The sequence below is a fragment of the Poromitra crassiceps genome, assembly GCF_964638095.1.
Source record: "Poromitra crassiceps genome assembly, contig: HAP1_SCAFFOLD_647, whole genome shotgun sequence".
Classification (NCBI taxonomy): domain Eukaryota; kingdom Metazoa; phylum Chordata; class Actinopteri; order Beryciformes; family Melamphaidae; genus Poromitra; species Poromitra crassiceps.
Window position 1 is genome coordinate 46,410 of NW_028151761.1, and position 21,905 is coordinate 68,314.

Below are 21,905 nucleotides of genomic sequence, written 5' to 3' on the forward strand. Positions count from 1 at the left end.
TCTCCTGGGTAATCATGTAGGGCAGGGATACTCAACTTGCTTTGCCCGGCGGCCACTTTCGTGAAATGATAGAAGGCCAGGGGCCAGTTAATAAACAAACAATATACATTTTTCTGTAGCGAATTGCAGGTTTTTGGGGTGTCAGCCAGAGTTTAGTCTGGCAATGTTGTGCACACTGGATAGTTAGTTAGGTTAAGTTAGTTAGGTTAAGTACATACATTCTGGGTGCCTGGGTAGCAAGCAGACGGCGATATTTGACAATTTAGCAGCTAAATCATAGATTATTGAAAGATATTCCATATTCCAGACTGAAATGCTATAACAGAAGTGGAGTATTGGCCAGAATGACATGCACATTTGGACACTTATTCAGCAGGTATCTTGCATGTTGCGTTCAGGTGGACTGTATAAAAAAAAAAAAAAAAAAAAAAAAAAAATGCAATTCCATCGCGGGCCACACAGGGCCGCATGTGGCCCGCGTGCCTCAAGTTGAGTATCACTGATGTAGGGGACCCATATTATTTTCTATTGTCACTGTTGTCATTTTTGTTGTCATTTGTGTTTCCTTCCCTATTTCGTACTGGAACTGTATTGTGATTGTGGCTGTGTGCGGCACTTTTGGCCTACGACAAATTTCCCTTGGGGACAATAAAGTGTATCTTATCTTAAACATAATTTACACAACAAAAAGAGAGAAAAAAAAAAGAAACTTACACAAATCAGAAAACATTTGTTGATACCACAATGTCTGCCAAATTCAAAGCATTAAATATATCCATCTATAAAAGGGAGAATGTGGGCAATGTTTGTTTGTCTCTCTCTCTCACACACACACACACACACACACACACACACACACACACACACACACACACACACACACACACACACACACACACACACACACACACACACACACACACACACACACACAAAATTAGTTTTGTGGTCTTTGGACTTCATAATTGGCCATAGGTTGCAGTGTACATAGGTTTCTCCTCACTTGGGCCCACATTTCAGTGAAAGTTGCAAAGCCGTAGCCCGTATGCCTGATTTGTTATGAATTTCCAAAGTTTGAAACTTTGGACGGTCGCTGTAGCGCCAGCGCCACCATCAGGACTATTGGGGTACAAACATATCAGCAACAGAAACAGAAAACCTCTATTGTGAATCAATTGTTCTGAAGCCAAACGTTCCACCGTGCCCCCGGCAGTCCGGATCCACCTTGGTCCAGTCCGGATCCACCTCGCTCCTGTCCGGATCCACCTTGCTCCCCTCCGGGTTTTCCAGCAGCTTAAGAAGACTACAGGTCCTCTCTTCTTCTGCTGTCTGGCTGCTCTCTCAGCCCCTGCAGCTCCCGCAGACCCTGAGACGGAGAAGAAGATGACAGCGGCCAATCAGATGTCTCATACGCTGAAGACTATAAAACTCCACCCTGATATCGATTAGAGCTGCAACAATTAATCCATTAGTTGTCAACTATTAATTAAATAAATAAATAACTACTTTCATAATGACTAATTGGTTTGAGTGTTTTTAACAAGTCTAAATTATCTGATTGCAGCTTCTTAAATGTGAATATTTTCTGGTTTCTTTACACCTCTATGACAATAAACTGAATATCTTTGGGTTGTGGACAAAACAAGACATTTGAGGACATCATCTGGGGCTTTGGTAACACTGATTCAAATTTTTCACCATTTTCTGACATTTTATAGAGCAAACAACTAGTCAATTAATTGAGAAAATAATTGTCAGATTAATCAATAATGAAAATAATCGTTAGTTGCAGCACAACTATGGATTCAAATCTTTGTGGGTTTTGAACCCCGACTGGCTGGGAATGTGAATGAATAATAATCAGAGCTGAAGATTCTTTGAGCAAGGCACTGAGGGTAAAGCTTTCTCGAGACAGCTTGTTCTCAACCTGGGACTCGGGACTCTCCAGGGGCTCATCACCACATGATTTATGGGAAAGGGGAAAAAAAAAATCCATATTTCAAATATGCAAATGTATTATCACGTCTACTTTTTCTCCATCGTTTTGCCTTTTTAGTGAAGTACAGAATAGAATTCAGACATAGCAACAGCAATACATGTGTAGTGTAGTAACAGTGTGTAGTAACAGTGGTACATGTACTGTATGTGTAGTAACAGTGTAGTAACAGTGGTACATGTACTGTATAGCCACTTCTTAACATGCAGTGGAATCCGTATTATAACCTGCTCCTAGCCGGTTGGCCTGCATGTTAAACAACAATTAGCCGGCCTACGCGCACTCCCGCGAGTCCGTATCTTATTTACCTCGACCGCCGGTATAAGATCCGCTTCCACGCAATCGCAGCTCATGTTAAACAGTGGCAGGTCATTATCCGCAGATCCCTTCTGAGTGGGCGGGTGTGGCTCTTCGTGACTCACTTCACGTTCACTAGTTTATTAATTAATTAATCGTTCGGGCAATCGCTTATATCAACGAGCAAACTCACGGTTTCCTCAAATGCTGCAAAAACGTCTTGAATTGTTTGGCCAACGCGCTTCAGCTGCAGGCAGCCAGGTCCAGTGCATCAGGAGGGACGCTTACTGCTGCGCTGCTTGCTTGCTCCCATGTCAGAAAAAGCTTAACTTTTGTGGGGAGAAATACATTGAAAACTAGTCAGATATGACTTGAAATGCCACTTGTAAAATAAATCACCCACAGTGATTGACGACAGTCCGACCACTATTTTGACTGGGCGGCTTTATGTAGCCTAACAAAGGCGAAGCGCTCATTTTTGGCACATTGCCACCCCTCGTTGGAATGGACTCCGTTAAAACGGCATGTTTTTTGAAGTCTCCAGATTTGTCGCTAACGTGATGCAGCCAATTCTATTGTGTGAGGCAGCCATTTGAGGCAGGCAGTGTTGTGTGACTGTGCCTCCCCACTGCGGAGAGGATAGGAGCTGACTGACTGATAGGCTATCAAACTTTTGTGGGGAGAAATACATTTAAAACTAGTCAGATATGACTAGTTGCCACTTGTAAAATAAATCACCCACAGTAATTGACGACGGTGCGACCACTATTTTGACTGCCTCATAGCTAAAGCTGTTTCCTATCACATTTCTTGTCTTCGATACATGCTACCGCGCCACCCCCCCCACCAACTGGCAGAAAAAACGGCTCATATCCAGTTGTTTCTTAACAAAGACCCCTCATGTTTAGAAAGGCAAAACCTGAAAATATCCTGTTCTCTCTAGCCTGACATGATCCAGAGTTCATGTTTAAAAGGCACTTATGTGTAGTAACAGTGGTACATGTACTGTATGTGTAGTAACAGTCATGCTGTATGTGTGTAAACAGTAGCACAGATATATCTGGTGAAAGGGGTAACAACTAGGCAACCATCAAATCGCAAAAATCAACATAAAACTTGTTTCTTTTCTTTTTAGGGTTTCAAGCCTCGAAGGGCCTGAAGCTATTGTTATTGGGTTGGTTTATTAGGGGTTCAAGCCCCTGAAGGCTGGAAACCCTATTGTATTTGCTAATGTGTGTTTGTTTCTTTCTTATTATTCTTATTTTCCTTCTGTAAAACCGTGTATATCTCAGAAACCCTAAGGCCCAGCAGAACTAGCTTACTTTGAGACCGTTTTTCTCATAAACATAGTTTGGAAACAGTCAAGACTTAAAGGGGTGTGTCTCACTCAATCTTTGGAGTACAAAGATAATTCTTACATCACCAGAAAGCTTACATTCTCCTCTTTCCAACAGTGTATACAACTCAAAGTGTGTTTCGGGGTCAATGTGACTGATTTGGATAGAGCAGGTCATTATGTGCAGTAGACAGAGTATGAGCTGACCTCCAGCACCATGCGGATGTTGGCTTTGATCTTGGCAGAGTCTTTGGTCAGCAGCTCAGTGAAGCTGAAACACAAAGCATGTTAGCATTCCTCATTCACAACAATGGACACAACTAGCAGAAAGCTAACCTGATGAGATGTCATGTAAGCAAAAGGAACTACAGTAAGTAACTAAAGTTCAAATCATTCAAATTAAGACTCAGGTCGCTTTCACATATAAGCTGTTTGGTCCGCTTTAAACGCGCCAGAGTTCGTTTCACCGGATTCACCGGATAGCTTCGTTTGGGGTGGTGTGAAAGCGCAAACGAACTCTGGTCCGCTTAAAAATGTCTACTATGACATGAAACATTAAATCATGTTTCATTTTAGTATGATTCTTTAGTTTGGCCGCCCTCTGCTGGAGGTGAAGAATTACTGCAGAGATAACACCTGACCGAGTGTTTATGTAAACTAATGGGATCAATATATGTTAAGTGTTTGTATCTATGCGTTTTAGATTTGGTCCTGGTCTACTTAGTGAGCTGGTTGTATCTATGTGTTTTAGATCTTGGTCCTGGTCTACTTAGTGAGCTGGTTGTATCTATGTGTTTTAGATGTTGGTCCTGGTCTACTTAGTGAGCTGGTTGTATCTATGCGTTTTAGATTTGGTCCTGGTCTTACTCAGTGAGCTGATGGTATCTATATGTGTTTTAGATCTTGGTCCTGGTCTTACTGGAGCCCTTTTCCCACATGCGTACCGGAAAATTACCTGTAAGTCAATATCGGACATTTCCCTGAATTTCCCTTCACACCTTAGCGCGCGCATATGGGAATCTAGTCGTCAAATAGCCGGTATGTTGGGGGCGGGGGAGGGGGGAGGGGGGAGCTTATTTGGGGGGTCGGCAAAACTTCACTCAGTCCTCCATACAGCAGCCTGACACAGGACAGACACAGCGAGAATGGCAGAGGCTTGCAAGGCAAGCTGCCCAACGCTTGTAGCCTATGTATGAGAAAGCAAATGCACAAGCGAAATGTGGAAGTAGTTTGCTTTGATGTGCGCGAATGATTAGATGATGCACTTTGAAGAAGTTGGGATCCGTGTCTGAGAGAAATAGTTGCTGGTTCGATGTTTATCCGTTCACCTGCGTGGCGTTGAAGCACTTTTTACAGACTGGCTTCGTTTGATGTGTCCGGGGTTGCCTTCGGAAATCAGCAAGCTGACATACTGCTCAGGCTTAGACAAGATAATTTCGCCAGTTTGCTTTAATGTGCGCGAATGATTAGATTATGCCCGCTGGAACATTAAGCAACGTGTGTAGGCTACACTTCGCCCATGATTGAAGGACCGCTGTCGCGGAAAATGACTGGACCTGTTTCCACTTGCGTCCCCTTAACACATTGACTGCCAGCCGTTTTTTTTTGCTGTAGGTAGCTTCTGCCAAGCCGTTTTTTGAGGATTCTGGCTCATTTTACAAGAGCCGAGGATTCTTTTCTGCTTGGAGTTTGTGAACATACAATATCTCAAAAGTACTAATAGAATGTGTACTTTCTCTGTCTAAAAGAGTTAGTTTGTAGAGTTAGTAGTTATGTAAGCATTAGCAATTGAATACAGCATGGTTTCAGCATCAGAAAAAAGATTCAGAGATAAACGGCTTTTTGTGAAATTCGATAGAACAGTCACTTTAACCATTCATTTTTGGCATCAGTAAGACCTAAACAATAGTTTTGAACAGTAATTTCCTCCATAACAGCAGGAAACTCCCCTCTGCTCAACTCCTCCCTCCGTGGGCGTTCTTCTTGGCTGCAGCGCCGTGTCACAAGCACTTTCCTACCTGTGCAAATGCACTTTCTCATACTCTCGACCTCTCAAATAAATTTCTGAATAGAAATTAAATTACTCTAAATTAGAGCGAAAAAGAAACAAAAAAGAATGGGTTGAAAATCCCATTCTAAAAGCCTTTTATGGCTGTTTCCAATTTGGTGCTATTTTGCAAGGCAAAATGGCCTGCTGCACCACAAGCTTGTCGCCAGTCTCACTGCCCCGCTGCCGCTGTGCGGCTGTGCCTGGCTGTGCCTGTCTGCGTGGCCGCTCCCCGAGGAAGCCCGGCTGGACTCGCCCGCCTCCCGGAGCCCTGGCCGAGAGCTCCGATGAAGCCCCTGCGACTCTGGTCATATTTACACTGCGTGCCTCAAAGTGTGCTCCATCCGCAATCCACCATGCAAGTTTGCAATCCCGCACCGCCAGCAATCAGCGCGAAAACGAAAGCGCCTCCGCCAATCCATTTTCATGAGAATGGAAATGGATCACACTGCTTTTTGCTTGCCTTCCTACTTCCTTGTCGCCACTTAGTGGGTCGGTGGAATGGGTTGTACACGTTGTACACGTCCAATACTTATATAAGAGATGTAAAAGGGTTAGATGCACAACCCACCGTCAAAAAAAAAAAATCGATGCCAACGACGTGTTAACACGTCGCTGGCAGTCAACAGCTGGATTCTGAAAACGTGTTAACACGTCGTTGGCAGTCAATGTGTTAAGAGCATACCGCTCTTCTGACTTGCTCGAAACTGGTGAAATGTCGGGGACGACGGGGTCGCGCTTATACCGGCACAGCGCCTTTCCCACTTGCAGGCATTAGACCACGTTCCGGTCATTTTGCGGTACAAAGCGCATGTGGGAAAAGGGCTTCAGTGAGCTGATGGTATCTATGTGTTTTAGATTTGGTCCTGGTCTACTTAGTGAGCTGGTTGTATCTATGTGTTTTAGATGTTGGTCCTGGTCTACTTAGTGAGCTGGTTGTATCTATGTGTTTTAGATCTTGGTCCTGGTCTACTTAGTGAGCTGGTTGTATCTATGTGTTTTAGATGTTGGTCCTGGTCTACTTAGTGAGCTGGTTGTATCTATGTGTTTTAGATCTTGGTCCTGGTCTACTTAGTGAGCTGGTTGTATCTATGTGTTTTAGATGTTGGTCCTGGTCTACTTAGTGAGCTGGTTGTATCTATGTGTTTTAGATGTTGGTCCTGGTCTACTTAGTGAGCTGGTTGTATCTATGTGTTTTAGATGTTGGTCCTGGTCTACTTAGTGAGCTGGTTGTATCTATGTGTTTTAGATGTTGGTTGTTGGTCCTGGTCTTACTCATTGAGCTGGTTGTATCTAGGTGTTTTAGATCTTGGTGCTGGTCTTACTCAGTGAGCTGGTTGTATCTATGTGTTTTAGATGTTGGTTGTTGGTCCTGGTCTTACTCATTGAGCTGGTTGTATCTAGGTGTTTTAGATCTTGGTGCTGGTCTTACTCAGTGAGCTGATTGTATCTATGTGTTTTAGATGTTGGTCTTGGGTCTTACTCAGTGAGCTGGCTGGTCTTCTTGTGGATGAAGCGCAGAGCTTCGTCGTGAGTCATCTCCACAAAGAAACCCAAACCCACCGCCACGAAGATCCTGGACGCATCCTCCCTGAGAAGACACACCACTCTGCGTCAGAAACACACGCACACACAGCGGACAGCGGCTAGCTTGTTCAGACTGCCAGCCCTACTGTAGACTGCATATGAAACGCATAGCGCATAGTTCATACGTTTGGATACAGTATCAAATACACTGTGTTTCTCCCACACACCGCACAGCCTGTGTTTATTTTTTCTCTTTCTCTCTCATGTCTGTGAGATGTTATGTTTCTTCAAATCGATAGCCTACATATCATTGTGGATGGCCGCATAGAAATGCGTTTGCAACACTTTATGATTACACTCAGGCGTAGGGCTGCCACGATTATCGCATTACCGCGGTTATACAAAAAGTCACGCCCACCGCAGGGTCAAGCTGATTATCGCATAAACACTTTTTTCTTTTTTTGCTTGTAAAAGTTATGTGATCTGAAATAAATGCATTCGTTTTTAAATAATCATTATAATTGTGTGGCCTATTTTTTTCACATCATGTGATTGAAATTTCCACTCATCAATTGGCAGTTTTCTGATCTGAAAAAGTGCTTTGATCTGCTGGCCGCACTAAAAACATTATCGGAGAATGTGCTTTGATCTGCTGGCCGCTTGGACACACTGAAAACCTGGCTCTTGTGGAGAAACCCATCGTTACTTCTACTTTCACTTTGACGCTACCTCTCTTAATGCACACTATAGGTCTCTCTCTCTCTCTCTCTCTCTCTCTGTGTGTGTAGACTAGTCTCTCAAGCCAGACTGTCTCTTCTACATTCTGCGAATGCAGCTTAAACAGTCTGTAATTCACGCCCACAGAACATGGACAAAGGAAGTTGGGGGTGGGGGACGCTTCAGACCGGAGGAGGTTCGAACCGATGCAGGTGATTGGAGAAATACGAGCGGATGATGCTCATATTTCTCCAATCAACTGCCTTTAGGCGGGACATCCCCCTATCATCGCTCATTATTTTCCCTGAGCCTCCCTTTCCGTTTTGACCAAGTTTTCCGTGCCCGAATTACAGACGTTTAGGCGGAAGCATTTAGAAAGTGTGAGGGCCAACCGTCTGTTTTAAGAGATGTGTGTGTGCGTGTGTGTGTGTGTGTGTGTGTGTGTGGAAAGAGCGAGCAAGAGAGTGCTTTCTCTCTCTCTCTGCCAATCATATAGCTTCCCCGCGGCCCGGCAGCAAATGCTTTGCGGACCATGGGACCGGTGGTTGGGGACCACTGCTACAGATAACCAAAGTCACGTTCACTTCTGGGTTAGGCAATAGGCATATTTAGCAAGGGATTTCATCCGCCATTTATTTTCCCATAGACATTTTGTAAAATGCTTATAAGCTTCACTTGCTCAAACGAAACGATTCAGCTATATTTAGAAACAGGAGACTATAGAACATTTCACCAAAACATAAAACAATCAATTGAAATGGTAAATGGACTGTATAGAGCGCATTTTATATAATCTATCGACTACACAAAGCACTTTTACTTGAATACCTCACATTCACTCACCAATAGCGGATTAAAAAAAAAAAATTGTCGATGTTTTAAAGCATTTTACGAAATTTCTATGGGAAAACAAATGGCGGATGAAATCTCTTGGTACGCATGCTGAAGCAGGAAGTGACGTCAACTTTGGCCCCCAGTTCCCCTCCCCCTTGTCTCTGTATGGACGCCCGACCCGTCACACCCCGTGGTTTGTGTTGAGTGTTTAGTACTCACACGTCACACCCCGTGGTTTGTGTTGAGTGTTTAGTACTCACCCGTCACACCCCGTGGTTTGTGTTGAGTGTTTAGTACTCACCCGTCACACCCCGTGGTTTGTGTTGAGTGTTTAGTACTCACCCGTCACACCCCATGGTTTGTGTTGAGTGTTTAGTACTCACCCGTCACACCCCGTGGTTTGTGTTGAGTGTTTAGTACTCACACGTGAGCCTGGACGTAGAAGTTACAACCCAGATCCACCTCAGTTTTCAGCTGCTGAGATCCACTCTCCTGCAGGGACAACAGAGTCCGTTTGTCAGCCTTCACTCACATTCTCCTGAGCAAAACATGAATAACATGCAGTGTTTCCTACAATGAGAGTGCAAAGTCTGTGTGTGTGTGTGTGTGTGTGTGTGTGTGTGTGTGTGTGTGTGTGTGTGTACCTGCAGAGCATCTATTGTGTTTTTCAGCTGGAGATACTGAGAGATCTTCTCATAGACTCCATCTCTCTGCTCCAGCACTCGCCTGAAACACGCAAGTCAAGGTTAAAGCACGCACGCACGCACGCACTATTCAGAAGATATGTGGCTTCGGAGAATGGGCCAAATACACATTAATGAATATGGGGGCGAAGGGATATGTCATATTCTGAGATCACGTTGACTTTTCCCATTGACTCCAATACTCCAACTCTGACCTTCCGAAAACCTCCTAATAGTGGCCGTGTCGTTGGAAAGCAATGGACAAAACCCGCGCGACAAAATGACAGGAAGTGAGTGGAAGTTGAATCGTCTTGCTGCGTCTACTAGTTAGTTTGATTTGAAAGTAATAAGTTACTTTACAATATTACTTTCTGTGTAGAGTAACTCGTTACCAATTACACTACTTTTGCATTACTTTTACCAAAACAACAGCAGCAGGATGACATTGCCGCCCCGGAAATAATTTTCAACCGCCTTGAAATCAGTGTAAACAATCCAAAATTCTAAATGTTATTCTTTTCCTTTGTTATTGTCATCTATAGTGGTTATTTGCATAAAAACACAGTTTGATTAGGAAATAATTGTATCTTTTTTATGTGCTTTGATTTATCAAATGTAACTCAGTTACTTTTGTAATGAGTTACCCCCACCAACACTGTTGGCAATATTCAAGTGTTCTCCTCCATGCTCCTTTCCAACAAATCAACAACAAATAAACAAACCAACAACAAACCAACAAATCAAACGGAGGAGACTCACTGGAGGTCTTTCTGCAGCACGTCAGAGATGAAGCTTTCATACTGCAGCACCTTCTCCTGCTGCACGTCGCTGTCAGCGGCCGCCGCCATCTTCTTCACTCACACTCTGACTCCACTTCCGCTGTTCCCGTTTCAAAATAAAATCTAGTGTTTGTGTCAAAATAAAAGCACATCGGAGCCAACTAATTAGAATACGAGGGATCAGCCGAGCAGCATTTTGGTAAACAAACCGCGTCACTGGGTGGCAACGGCAATGGAACCCTATGGAGCCCAAGTGGCGCAAGGCGTAGCTGTTTACATTTTAAAAACTGCGACAGTTCAGGACATTCATGTATTATAGATCACTCTTGAGCTACTTCTGCTCTAACTCAGAATGTCAAAATATAAGCGATGTGATGTATAGTTTTTGAGATATTAACGTTTGTTTGGCACAACTCATACTGCTGCGGGGTTCCGCATTTCTGGGTGTAAAGTGACGTCACGCTCGTCACTCGTTGGATGACATCATCGTAAACAAACATGGCGGAGGGCTGACAGTTCGTCGTGTTAGCATCATTGTTAGCATGAACTCAAACTGCTTCTCTACTGACACTGACTGCAGTTGTGCACAACGTTCGTTTATCTGATAGAAGTCGTGACGTCACGTTGTTTGAACCTGTTCCAGACACCAGCGGCTGTTCACAGGAGACACATTCTTCTTCGGTGTTAGCGAAAGCTAGCAGGTAACCAAGGTAACGGTAGCTAACAGCTAGCTCAGGTCAGTGTTTTCAGAACACAGCGCGAATCAGAATTAGGCTACTTTATTGATCCCCGAGGGGAAATTGAGTCATAATTGAGTAACAACAATAATAATAACGAGTAAGGTGCATCCAGTCGGTCTAGCCTGGTAAACCAGCCGATCACGTGAACTAATTTCATTTCATTCTGCCACGAAATGAAATGGGAGTTCACGTGACCCCGGCTGGTTTACCAGGCTACATCCAGTCAGTAAAGTGAACAGTAGTGTGGATGATTGATAGACCCTCACGGGGGCCATTTTGTGTCGAAAAGGCAGGGTAAACACAGGTACAAGCAAAACACTAATGAGGGTTTCCAACTTCCATGATTGGAATTTGGAAACCCTCATGTTTTGCTTGCACCTGTGTGTTTATTCTGCCTTTTTGACACAAAATGGCCCCTGTGAAAAGGGTCCTGTTATTGCACAAATTGCGGTATTTAGCAGTTATTGCAGGTTGTTTTGATTGCACAATCAGCTCTACATTATCAAAGTCGGTTTTGATTTGTGGATGAGAGGAGTGAGTCTGACCACCCTGTCTGTCCGACACACAGTTTTGCAAGAGCACATACTGTAGTTTGCCAGACAGGTAGTCAACAATCCAGGACACTAGGGGGGCATCCACCCGCATCGCTGTCAGCTTCTCACCCAGTACAGCCGGCCTAATGGTGTTGAAAGCACTGGAGAAGTCAAAGAACATGACCCTTACAGTGTCTCGCCGGTTTGTCCAGGTGGGCCTTGTAGGCACGGTTGATCAGGTAGATGACGGCGTCCTCAACTCCAAGTCGGGGCTTGTAGGCGAACTGGAGGGCGTCTAAGAATGGCTTAACCATGGGCCGGAGCTGCTCCAGGACAAGTTTGTCCATGGTCTTCATGATGTGGGAGGTCAAGGCCACTGGGTGTGATTGGTCACTAATTTGGACAATGACTGACAATGACAATAACTATTTGAGATCAGGACAACTCTGACTACACACCAACTAAAAATCAACCATCTTTACTGTATCAATTTAGAGAATTTTAAAGTTAGTCTCACATTTGTATGTTGAAATCATAGACGTTGAAATAACTACGTCTGAAACTTGGGATGCTGTGAAAACACATTGCTCCATCATTTCTGATGACTGATATATTTGTGACCGGGCACAATTCTGTAGTTCTGTTAGTTACCAGTAGTCTGTGATTTACAGGCATAGTATGGCTGCTGCAATTATATTTTCTTTGTTGATTAATCTCATCAATTATTTTCTTGATTAATCGATTAGTTGTTTGGTCTATAAAATGTCAGAAAATGGCTAGTAGAGCCCAGGGCCGTTGGAACAAGTGCTGCCAGATACAGCTAATGACCCCGTCTCTGGCCCCGTTTCACACTGGCAACTTTTAGCCCTGCGTTTAGACGAAAAGTCGTGGTTAACCCTGAAAAGTTGGGGCTAACCCTGAAAAGTCGGGGCTAACCCTGAAAAATTGTGTTGGTTAACCCTGAAAAATCGGGGCTAACCCTGCTCCAGAGCAGAACCAGCTAGCACGGGCTGAAGTCGGGGTTAGCCCCCTTTGGAATTTTCCAGGATTGTCAGTGTGAAAGCTTTCTTAGCCTGGGGCTAACAGCTCCCTTAGCCCCAGGCTAAGAGACTCACTTAACCCCGGCTAAGTGTAGTGTGAAAAGCCCTATAGGAGTAGAAACCAACAAATTGGCGATTAATTAATAGTTGACAACTAATCTATTAATTGTTGCAGTTCTAAGGAGCAGTAGAATATAACAGTTGATGTGTGTATTATTGTGGTTAATTAACAGGCATGGAGCAGTACAGTATCCTGGGGCGGATCGGGGAAGGAGCTCATGGCATCGTATTCAAAGCTAAACACATCGAGGTAACTAACACATCAAAGTAACTAACACATCGAAGTAACTAACACATCGAGGTAACTAACACATCGAAGTAACTAACACATCGAGGTAACTAACACATCGAAGTAACTAACACATCGAGGTAACTAACACATCGAGGTAACTAACACATCGAAGTAACTAACACATCGAGGTAACTAACACGTCATCAAGGTAACTAACACATCGAGGTAACTAAACCCATTGAGGTAACTGAACATGTCGAAGTAACTAAACCCATTGAGGTAACTGACACTTATATACTGTAACTAAATAAATAAAATAACAGTGCACAGTAGCTTCAATTATCTTATATCAGAAGCAAACAAGGCCATGGAAAAAATTGCAGAAATGGTTTCAGCTTAAACTGTCCTTAATTATAAAAATAAAAAAAGTTCATGATATTCCCTAGAAAGAAATATTGTAGTAATACAGTAGTGCCAAAATCGTAGTCAATGAGTCTGAGAATGAACTCCTTCAGGTCTCATCTAGATTCCTTGGAATTATGATTGGTAAGAATTTGAATTGGAAAAGCCACATTCATCTTGTCTGTAATAAAACAAGCGCAAATTCGCAATAGCTGCGACCAGATGCAAATTTCCGATTTTTGTGGACCAACTAGAACCAACAGAGTGATTTGCTCGTCACAGCTAATAATGGTCTCTCTCTCTCACTCTCCTCTCTCTGTCTGTTTTTCTGTCTGTCTGTCTCTGTCTCTGTCTCTCTCTCTCTGTCTCTCTCTCTCTCTCTCTGTCTGTTTTTCTGTCTGTCTGTCTCTGTCTCTCTCTCTCTCTCTCTCTTTCTCTCTCTCTCTCTCTGTCTCTCTCTGTCTCTCTCTCTCTCTCTCTCTCTCTCTCCCTCTCTCTCTGTCAGACAGGAGAGACCGTAGCTCTGAAGAAAGTGGCATTGCGGCGGTTGGAGGACGGGATCCCCAACCAGGCTCTGCGGGAGATCAAGGCCCTGCAGGAGATCGAGGACAACCAGCATGTGAGTCCGAGCCCCAAACAAACAAACAAACAAACAAACAAACTGTAACGACAGAGGAGTGAGTGCAGAGGGGTCTGCTGCAGCTCCGCGCTCAGGCTTCTCATTCATGGGTTATTTTTGACTCCCAGTAATCAGAAGCCGCTAGCTTCAACACATTTATAAATGTTTTATTCCTGATTAATAAGCAATTCAACTACTTTTGTTTTGTTTAAACTTTGGTCAAATCGTTCATCAAGTCATTCTCCGCATCCAACAACAGCCACACACACACAGACACACCGCACTGCCCCAGCCCCTCCTCTCACTTAACCTTGAGTCACGTGTTACCTCCGGCTTGGTCGCGCGTCCATACAGGCACGATTGGCTGTGTCTGCAGATAGGAAGCCGGATTGAGGGTATGTGTCCTGGTCGCTGCACTAGCGCCTCCTCTGGTCGGTCGGGGCACCTGTTCGGGCTGGAAGGGAACTGGTGGAAATAGCGTGATCCTCCCACGTGCTACGTCCTGCCAGTGAAGACACACACAAGCACACACATACCCCCACACACACACATAGCCACACCCACAAGAGCAGAAGCATGCAGTGGACAGGCTCGTCTCCTACTTTCCACAGACAGTAAAGAGGTCGTTTCACCGCAGTTTCGTCCACATTCTCGAGCTTTGAGTGCTTGAGAAGCGTCATCCGTTGCCCCGTTTTATATTCCATCTTATAAAATGGCTCTCTCAAATCAAGCAATATGATTGGTTCATAGCCGTGATATATTGAGCGTAAACCACGGCTAGAGCCGCATCCCCGAAACACTCTGAAAAGCCTCTGAAACATTCGAAATGTTGCCCAGCTGACTTCCTGTTACAGTGTTGTCTAGTACAATAACTGACAGGAAATAAGATAGGTTTCAAACTGTTCCCTAGCAACACTATTCCATGAAAAACGTTTATATACAAATGCACACTTCATTCATGCATACGCCTAAAAAGCCCCATCACATGCACAGTCAAGCTTAAATAGTCCCATCACATGCACAGTAAAGCTTAAATAGTCCCATCACATGCACAGTAAAGCTTAAAAAGCCCCATCACATGCACAGTAAAGCTTAAATAGTCCCATCACATGCACAGTAAAGCTTAAATAGTCCCATCACATGCACAGTAAAGCTTAAATAGTCCCATCACATGCACAGTAAAGCTTAAATAGTCCCATCACATGCACAGTAAAGCTTAAATAGTCCCATCACATGCACAGTAAAGCTTAAATAGTCCCATCACATGCACAGTAAAGCTTAAATAGTCCCATCACATGCACAGTAAAGCTTAAATAGTCCCATCACATGCACAGTAAAGCTTAAAAAGCCCCATCACATGCACAGTAAAGCTTAAATAGTCCCATCACATGCACAGTAAAGCTTAAATAGTCCCATCACATGCACAGTAAAGCTTAAATAGTCCCATCACATGCACAGTAAAGCTTAAATAGTCCCATCACATGCACAGTCAAGCTTAAAAAGCCCCATCACATGCACAGTAAAGCTTAAATAGTCCCATCACATGCACAGTAAAGCTTAAATAGTCCCATCACATGCACAGTAAAGCTTAAATAGTCCCATCACATGCACAGTAAAGCTTAAATAGTCCCATCACATGCACAGTAAAGCTTAAATAGTCCCATCACATGCACAGTAAAGCTTAAAGGAGGACTTACCTCCAAAACACTTTTTTTCAGCTTTTAACCAATATATATGACTTTGGGGGTGATGTGTGAAGAATTCTGGTCAGAATTTCCATATTTGACACCAAACTGTTGCCATTTTACCATTTGTATCATTTTTCAGCAGCATATCTGGCATAAGCGCCCTCTTAGGGTCCAACACTGCTTTTTTTTTTTTTCTCAAATGAATGGGAGATTTGGTACAACCTGACGTCAGGTTGTCCCCAAAGACTATGGGATTTCAAGATAATTACTCCCCTACCCCCTCTGTACCCTTTCGGCTCCTCAGAACTCCAAGCCTATTCTTATTGAAGTTTGCTCTTAAAATACTGAACCAAACGTTGTCAAAGTTGGCACATGTCTTAATTATAGTTAGTTTCCCGCTGAATGTGTCACTACTTTATTAATATCTTACCTGAATAAGCTCGAATGATGATGTATATATTATCAGTCCGAGTTGGAAGCAGCTGTCTCCAGCCCAGCCAGGCGGGAGAGAGTCCTACTGTAAACCTCATGCACTAGCTCCAAGCTCCGCGGGCGCGCGCAGCAGAGCAGAGCTCTCTGTGCTCTGAGAGTAGAGAGAGCAGTCTGATATTTCCGCAAACAAATATGGTCGCAGTTTAGCGCACATGTAAAATATAACGCTATACTACGACGTGACAACGTGACAAAGCTTCTCTAAACACATCGGCTACTATCATTTCCCTGCATCCCTCCTACTGAGATTATATCGGTAATGATTTTGGACAGACTGAATGCGCGGAGGAGAAGGAGAGATCTGCAGCTCTGCCCTGAGTAGCCCTGAGAGACACTCGCCTCGCTCCGACTACTGTGCCCGTCTGTGAAAAGCGTCCTGTCCAGTCGCACCTTCGCAAACAGATGCGGGATTCCCTCAATCCTGTACCCAATCTCAGACTGTATTCTCTAAATCGCACACCAGCTATTTCTGTCTGTTTGTTTGTTGCTCCGTGAGGTTACAAGCGCCCCATGCATGCAACAGGCTGTTTCGCCAGCCGGGGTCTGGCAGGAGGGAGGAGGCGCAGGCAGCCTGCACTGCGCTGAGAGGAAAAAACTTTTGCACAACTTTTAACAACAATCACGAAAAGCCCCCAAACTAAAATGAAAAAGGGACTATATGGCAACTTGGACGAGGGAATGACGTAGAGAAATCTCGCATTGTGTTACCCCAGAACGGGGGGTTTGTCGTATTGTGCGGTGTGCTGCTGTAACGAGCCCATGCCACTTTGCTCTCGTAACGTAGTTCAACACACTGCCATAGAGTTACATGCAGAAAAATAATTAAATTTCTAGTTCGCCACTGAATTACCAAATTGATATAACTTTCAACCATTTTGAGCAAAGCTCTTTCCATACAGGCCACCAGCGTTGGCTAATTGTTGATATTTATACAGATATGGCCCCTCTCAAATAAATTATTTTTGAGGCAATAGGCAAACTGTAATGGCGTCGATTTCCGAAAAAAAATCTGGACTTCAACACAGCCAAAGAGTCCAGTATAGACAAGAGCATATGTCATTTCTTGGTTTTTTCCATAGGTATTTTCAAATCACTGTTCTAATACATATCTAGGGGGTAAGTCCTCCTTTAAATAGTCCCATCACATGCACAGTAAAGCTTAAATCACATGCACAGTAAAGCTTAAATAGTCCCATCACATGCACAGTAAAGCTTAAATAGTCCCATCACATGCACAGTAAAGCTTAAATAGTCCCATCACATGCACAGTGAAGCTTAAATAGTCCCATCACATGCACAGTAAAGCTTAAATAGCCCCATCACATGCACAGTAAAGCTTAAATAGTCCCATCACATGCACAGTAAAGCTTAAATAGCCCCATCACATGCACAGTAAAGCTTAAATAGACCATCATATGCACAGTGAAGCTTAAATAGTCCCATCACATGTGCAGTAGAGCTTAAATAGTCCCATCACATGCACAGTAAAGCTTAAATAGTCCCATCATATGCACATTAAAGCTTAAATAGTCCCATCACATGCACAGTAGAGCTTAAATAGTCCCATCACATGCACAGTGAAGCTTAAATAGTCCCATCACATGCACAGTAGAGCTTAAATAGTCCCATCACAAGAACAGTAAATCTTAAATAGTCCCTTCACATGCACAGTAAAGTTGCAGAAGTGATTACCAACAGTCTTGGATTGAGTGATTACATAATCTCCCTCTCTCTCCCCCCCCATCTCTCTCCTCCCTCTCTCTCTGTCTCTCTCTTGCCCTCTCTCTCAGGTGGTAAAGTTGAAGGCAGTGTTTCCTCATGGCACAGGCTTTGTCTTGGTGTTTGACTTCATGCTGTCTGACCTCAGTGAGGTCATCAGGACGAGCCCGCGCCCTCTGACCCCGGCCCAGGTCAAAGGTTACATGATGATGCTGCTGAAGGGTGTGGCCTTCCTACACCACAACAACATCATGCACCGGGTGGGCTGCGTTCACACCAGAGATGGGGACTTGGACTTGAGACTCATCCTCAAAGACTTGAGACTTGACTTGGACTTGAGGTTTTGGACTTTTGAACAATCTTAATTTTTACTTTAATTTTTATTTTTTGCATTAACATTAAGGGAATGTCTACTAATGTCATCCAATCAATGAGTGCGTTTACATGCAGACAATAAACAGTTTATTAGCAGATTTCTGGAGTTACCTGATTATTCAAATGGTCATGTAAACAGCATAAACCGATAAGCTTTATCCGTTTATGGCCGTTATTGGGTTATGAATAAACCAATAAACATACCTAGGTTTTTGGCCAATAACCTGTCTTTTGAGTGCATGTATACAGCGTATCAGGTTTCTTGTGGGTTTATACATCTGCGCATGTACAAGTTGCATGTAAAAAGTTGAATTACTGCCGCCTTCTGGAGAGAAATCCGACTAATTGACTGAATCATGTAAACCCGGGTTTTTCCTATTGTCGGATTATTAAAGTGCAGGTAAACGCAGAAATCAGATTATTGCCATAAACTGATTACTCACAGTTATCAGTTTATTGGTGTGCATGTAAACGCACTCATTGCTGGCACTGTATGCTAATAGATAAAGGAGTGAGGATAATACCGTACGTCAGGGGTTCCCAAACTTAAGAATACCGCGGCCCCCTTTGAAATGTGAAACCCTTTAATCACAACTCTGATCAACACACAAGAGGAAGATGATGTATTTTCCTATATATCTTTTATTTCATTAATGGAGCATGAGAACTTGGGCATAAGGGAAATTAATAATCCATCCACATACAGAAATTGAGGTAAAATCCCCAAAACCAGATTGCCAACATTTTCTCCGCTCTTACTCATCAATAGTATTTAAATACATAACACATTTGTTGAGACAAAATGTGATGAGCAACAACAAGAAATCAACCCACAAGCTATTAATGCTATTTAGGCTGTGAAAAATGCTACCTGATCTGTAAAGGGGAGACTGGTGGGTACCCAGTGAACCAGTTTTCATTCAGATAAATTGAGCTGAGAGGTCAAGGGACCCCTTTGAAATAGTTTTCCCTCGCCCAAATGTAACCTACGTTTGGAGCGTTATTTAGCCCCCTTCCTTCCTGACAAGCTAGCATGTTATGCTTAATAATGCCTTATGTCTTCTAGTGTCTTCTGATAACAGGATCTCCATGTAGCTTTAAAAATGACCCTGCAGCCATTTAATTGCCCGCAAAAATGTGTTGGCAGACCACTTGCGGCCTACCTGTTGTACCTCCACGGCCCACTAGTGGGCCGCGGAGTGGCCCACACTTTGGGAATCACTGCCGTACATGTTTGAATTCCTTAGTTTTACCTATGCGGTGTTCTAAGCAGACAGGATGGCATGCAGTAGTAGATGATAGAACACGTGAGACTTGACTTGGACTTGTGACCAAAGAATTTAGACTTGACTTGGACTTGCCCCTCAAAGACTTGGGACTTGACTTTGACTTGAGCTCAAAGACTTGAGACTTGACATGGACTTCCAAAAAAGGACTTGTGAGCATCTCTGTAGCAAACACACACACACACAGACACACACACACACACACACACACACACACACACACACACACACACACACACACACACACACACACACACACACACACACACACACACACAACACAGATCAACTGCTAGTTAAGCAACATCACACCAGAGGCGGTGCTAGTGTGATGATAACAGCACAGTTGTGATTCAGTCATAGCCATGAGTTCCGATCCGATTCTGATACCTGAATTTGGATATCTGCCGATACCGATTCAATACCAGAGCTCTTGGCTCCTACTGTGAAATCATTTAGTATTTGGTTTGTTAATCAATTATCTCACAGTATTAGTTACTTGGTTCATAATATTCCACTATATTAAATTCAACAATTAATAAAGGTCATTAGATATTTCCAAAACAATAGAGAGCCAAAGCCCCGCCCCTTCCGGTCAGGCCCTACGTGCTGCAGCACACAACCAGTGATGTCTGTCCCACCAGGCCATGTTGGTGTTGGTATGACATATATTGTGTGAGACGAGAGATGTAGTTGATTGAGCCGTTTCATACGAAACTAAAAGTTATGATTCAGTTTTACGACAAACTTCATTGTGTGAACTGCTGTGAACACACTACAGCCTGATCGTTACATTACAACAGCTGTGAACGCTGCCTGATCAACGTTAAATTACAACAGATGTGAACGCAGCCTGATCAACGTTACATTACAACAGCTGTGAACGCAGCCTGATCGTTACATTACAACAGCTGTGAACGCAGCCTGATCGTTACATTACAACAGCTGTGAACGCAGCCTGATCAACATTACAACAGCTGTGAATGCAGCCTATTCAACCTTACATTACAACAGTTGTGAAGTGGAGTGATATGCACACAGTGAAGTGTCCAGTGATGTTATAATGTATATCGGCACGCCTCTTCAGATTCATTTATTAAGGACTGCACAACAAAGTCGGCAGAATTTGCTTTTGGTACAGCAATCGTTGTAGCACATGAATATTGTGTCAGCATAAGACATTACAGTACACAGACATATGGCACCATAAATACAGAACATTCAACATATACATTGCTGGAGAGGTATACATTGAGATTTCAGAGGTGAGTGGAGTTCAGAAACCTGATGGCAGTGGGGAAAAAACTGTTTTTGAATCGGGTTGTTTTGGTGGAAATGGATCTGTAGCGCCGTCCAGAGGGTCTTGTCCAATCAAATCGCTCGACTGGAACTAGTAATATAATGACTTGTATCCTTCTACTGACTCTTCAGAATAAAAGCACTAATATATCAAATAATGCTGTGTGTGTGTGTGTGTGTGTGTGTGTGTGTGTGTGTGTGTGTGTGTGTGTGTGTGTGTGTGTGCGCGTGCGCGTGCGCGTGCGCGTGCGCGTGCGAGGAGGTGGTTGTGTATGTGTGTGTGTGTGTGTGTGTGTGTGTGTGTAGGACCTGAAGCCAGCTAACCTGCTCATCAGCTCCTCTGGTCATCTGAAGATCGCTGACTTTGGTCTGGCTCGACTGTTCAGCCCCCAGCCAGAACGCCTATACAGCCACCAGGTGGCCACCAGGTGTGTGTGTGTGTGTGTGTGTGTGTGTGTGTGTGTGTGTGTGTGTGTGCGTGCGTGTGCGCGTGCGCGTGCATGCGTGTGCGTGTGTGTGTCGGTGTTGCCTGGAGTTGAGTTTGGCTGCTCCTGGTCTGGCATCGTCATATGCAAATGCCTTTTCTTGGGTTTCATGAGTGATTCACCAATGAGCGCCGAGGGGGACTAACAATTGGCCAATCACCCTCAATAAAAAGCCCAACGGGTGGGACTAAGCCGTTGTCAAGACTGCGCCGAGGAGTAAACAACAATGGCCACCGCCTGCTATCATGGCATTCTTAAATTGATTAAAATTAAAAGTAGCAATTACTTTGAAATCCAAATGGCACACTGCTTGGAAGGAAATCCTATAATTCAATCAGGAGAGACTAAAGACCAGTGAATGAATACAATAATATTTATTACAATTGCTTAATGATGATGCATTACAGAAATGATGATGAGAATTAGGTATTGTTAATAGTCGTTGGCGCAGAGACACCACAGGGAGATAATGAGATAGAGCTGCATTAGATCTATCCCCCTGTAGAGTCTAGATACTGGTGGTGGTGGTGAAGCCTCTCTTGAGACTGATGAGTCTACAGACTGAAGAATCGGATGACTCTGATGGGTCTGCGAAGACTGGGTGGAGAGAGCGAGACTGACAGCAGGAGTAGAGCAGGCTGAAGGGCTGAATGAGATAAAAAGAGGCATATATAAGCAGACAACAGCCGTGTGATTGGCCTGCAATGGAGGGTGAGAAG

At 43.8% G+C, this 21,905-nt stretch overlaps 2 protein-coding genes across 2 annotated transcripts in view; one reads left to right on the forward strand and one right to left on the reverse strand.

Moving 5' to 3' along the window:
* Window positions 1-836: 836 nt before the first annotated feature.
* On the reverse strand, window positions 837-10,285 carry LOC310771437 (protein UXT-like; the record flags this gene model as incomplete). The annotated part of the gene is made up of 6 exons (XM_083664049.1): window positions 837-1,366; window positions 3,837-3,900; window positions 7,160-7,267; window positions 9,179-9,246; window positions 9,399-9,480; window positions 10,197-10,285. The coding sequence occupies 6 exons, from the start codon at window positions 10,283-10,285 to the stop codon at window positions 1,304-1,306; spliced, it is 474 nt and encodes a 157-aa protein (XP_083520175.1). The 3' UTR covers window positions 837-1,303.
* Window positions 10,286-10,758: 473 nt separating this feature from the next.
* LOC310771435 (cyclin-dependent kinase 20-like) overlaps window positions 10,759-21,905 on the forward strand; it is a 20,736-nt gene continuing 9,589 nt past the window's right edge. The window contains 5 exon segments of the mRNA XM_083664048.1: window positions 10,759-10,917; window positions 12,763-12,839; window positions 13,729-13,842; window positions 17,813-18,001; window positions 21,008-21,129. Coding sequence (XP_083520174.1) covers window positions 12,765-12,839; window positions 13,729-13,842; window positions 17,813-18,001; window positions 21,008-21,129 — 500 coding nt within the window. The 5' untranslated portion in view covers window positions 10,759-10,917; window positions 12,763-12,764.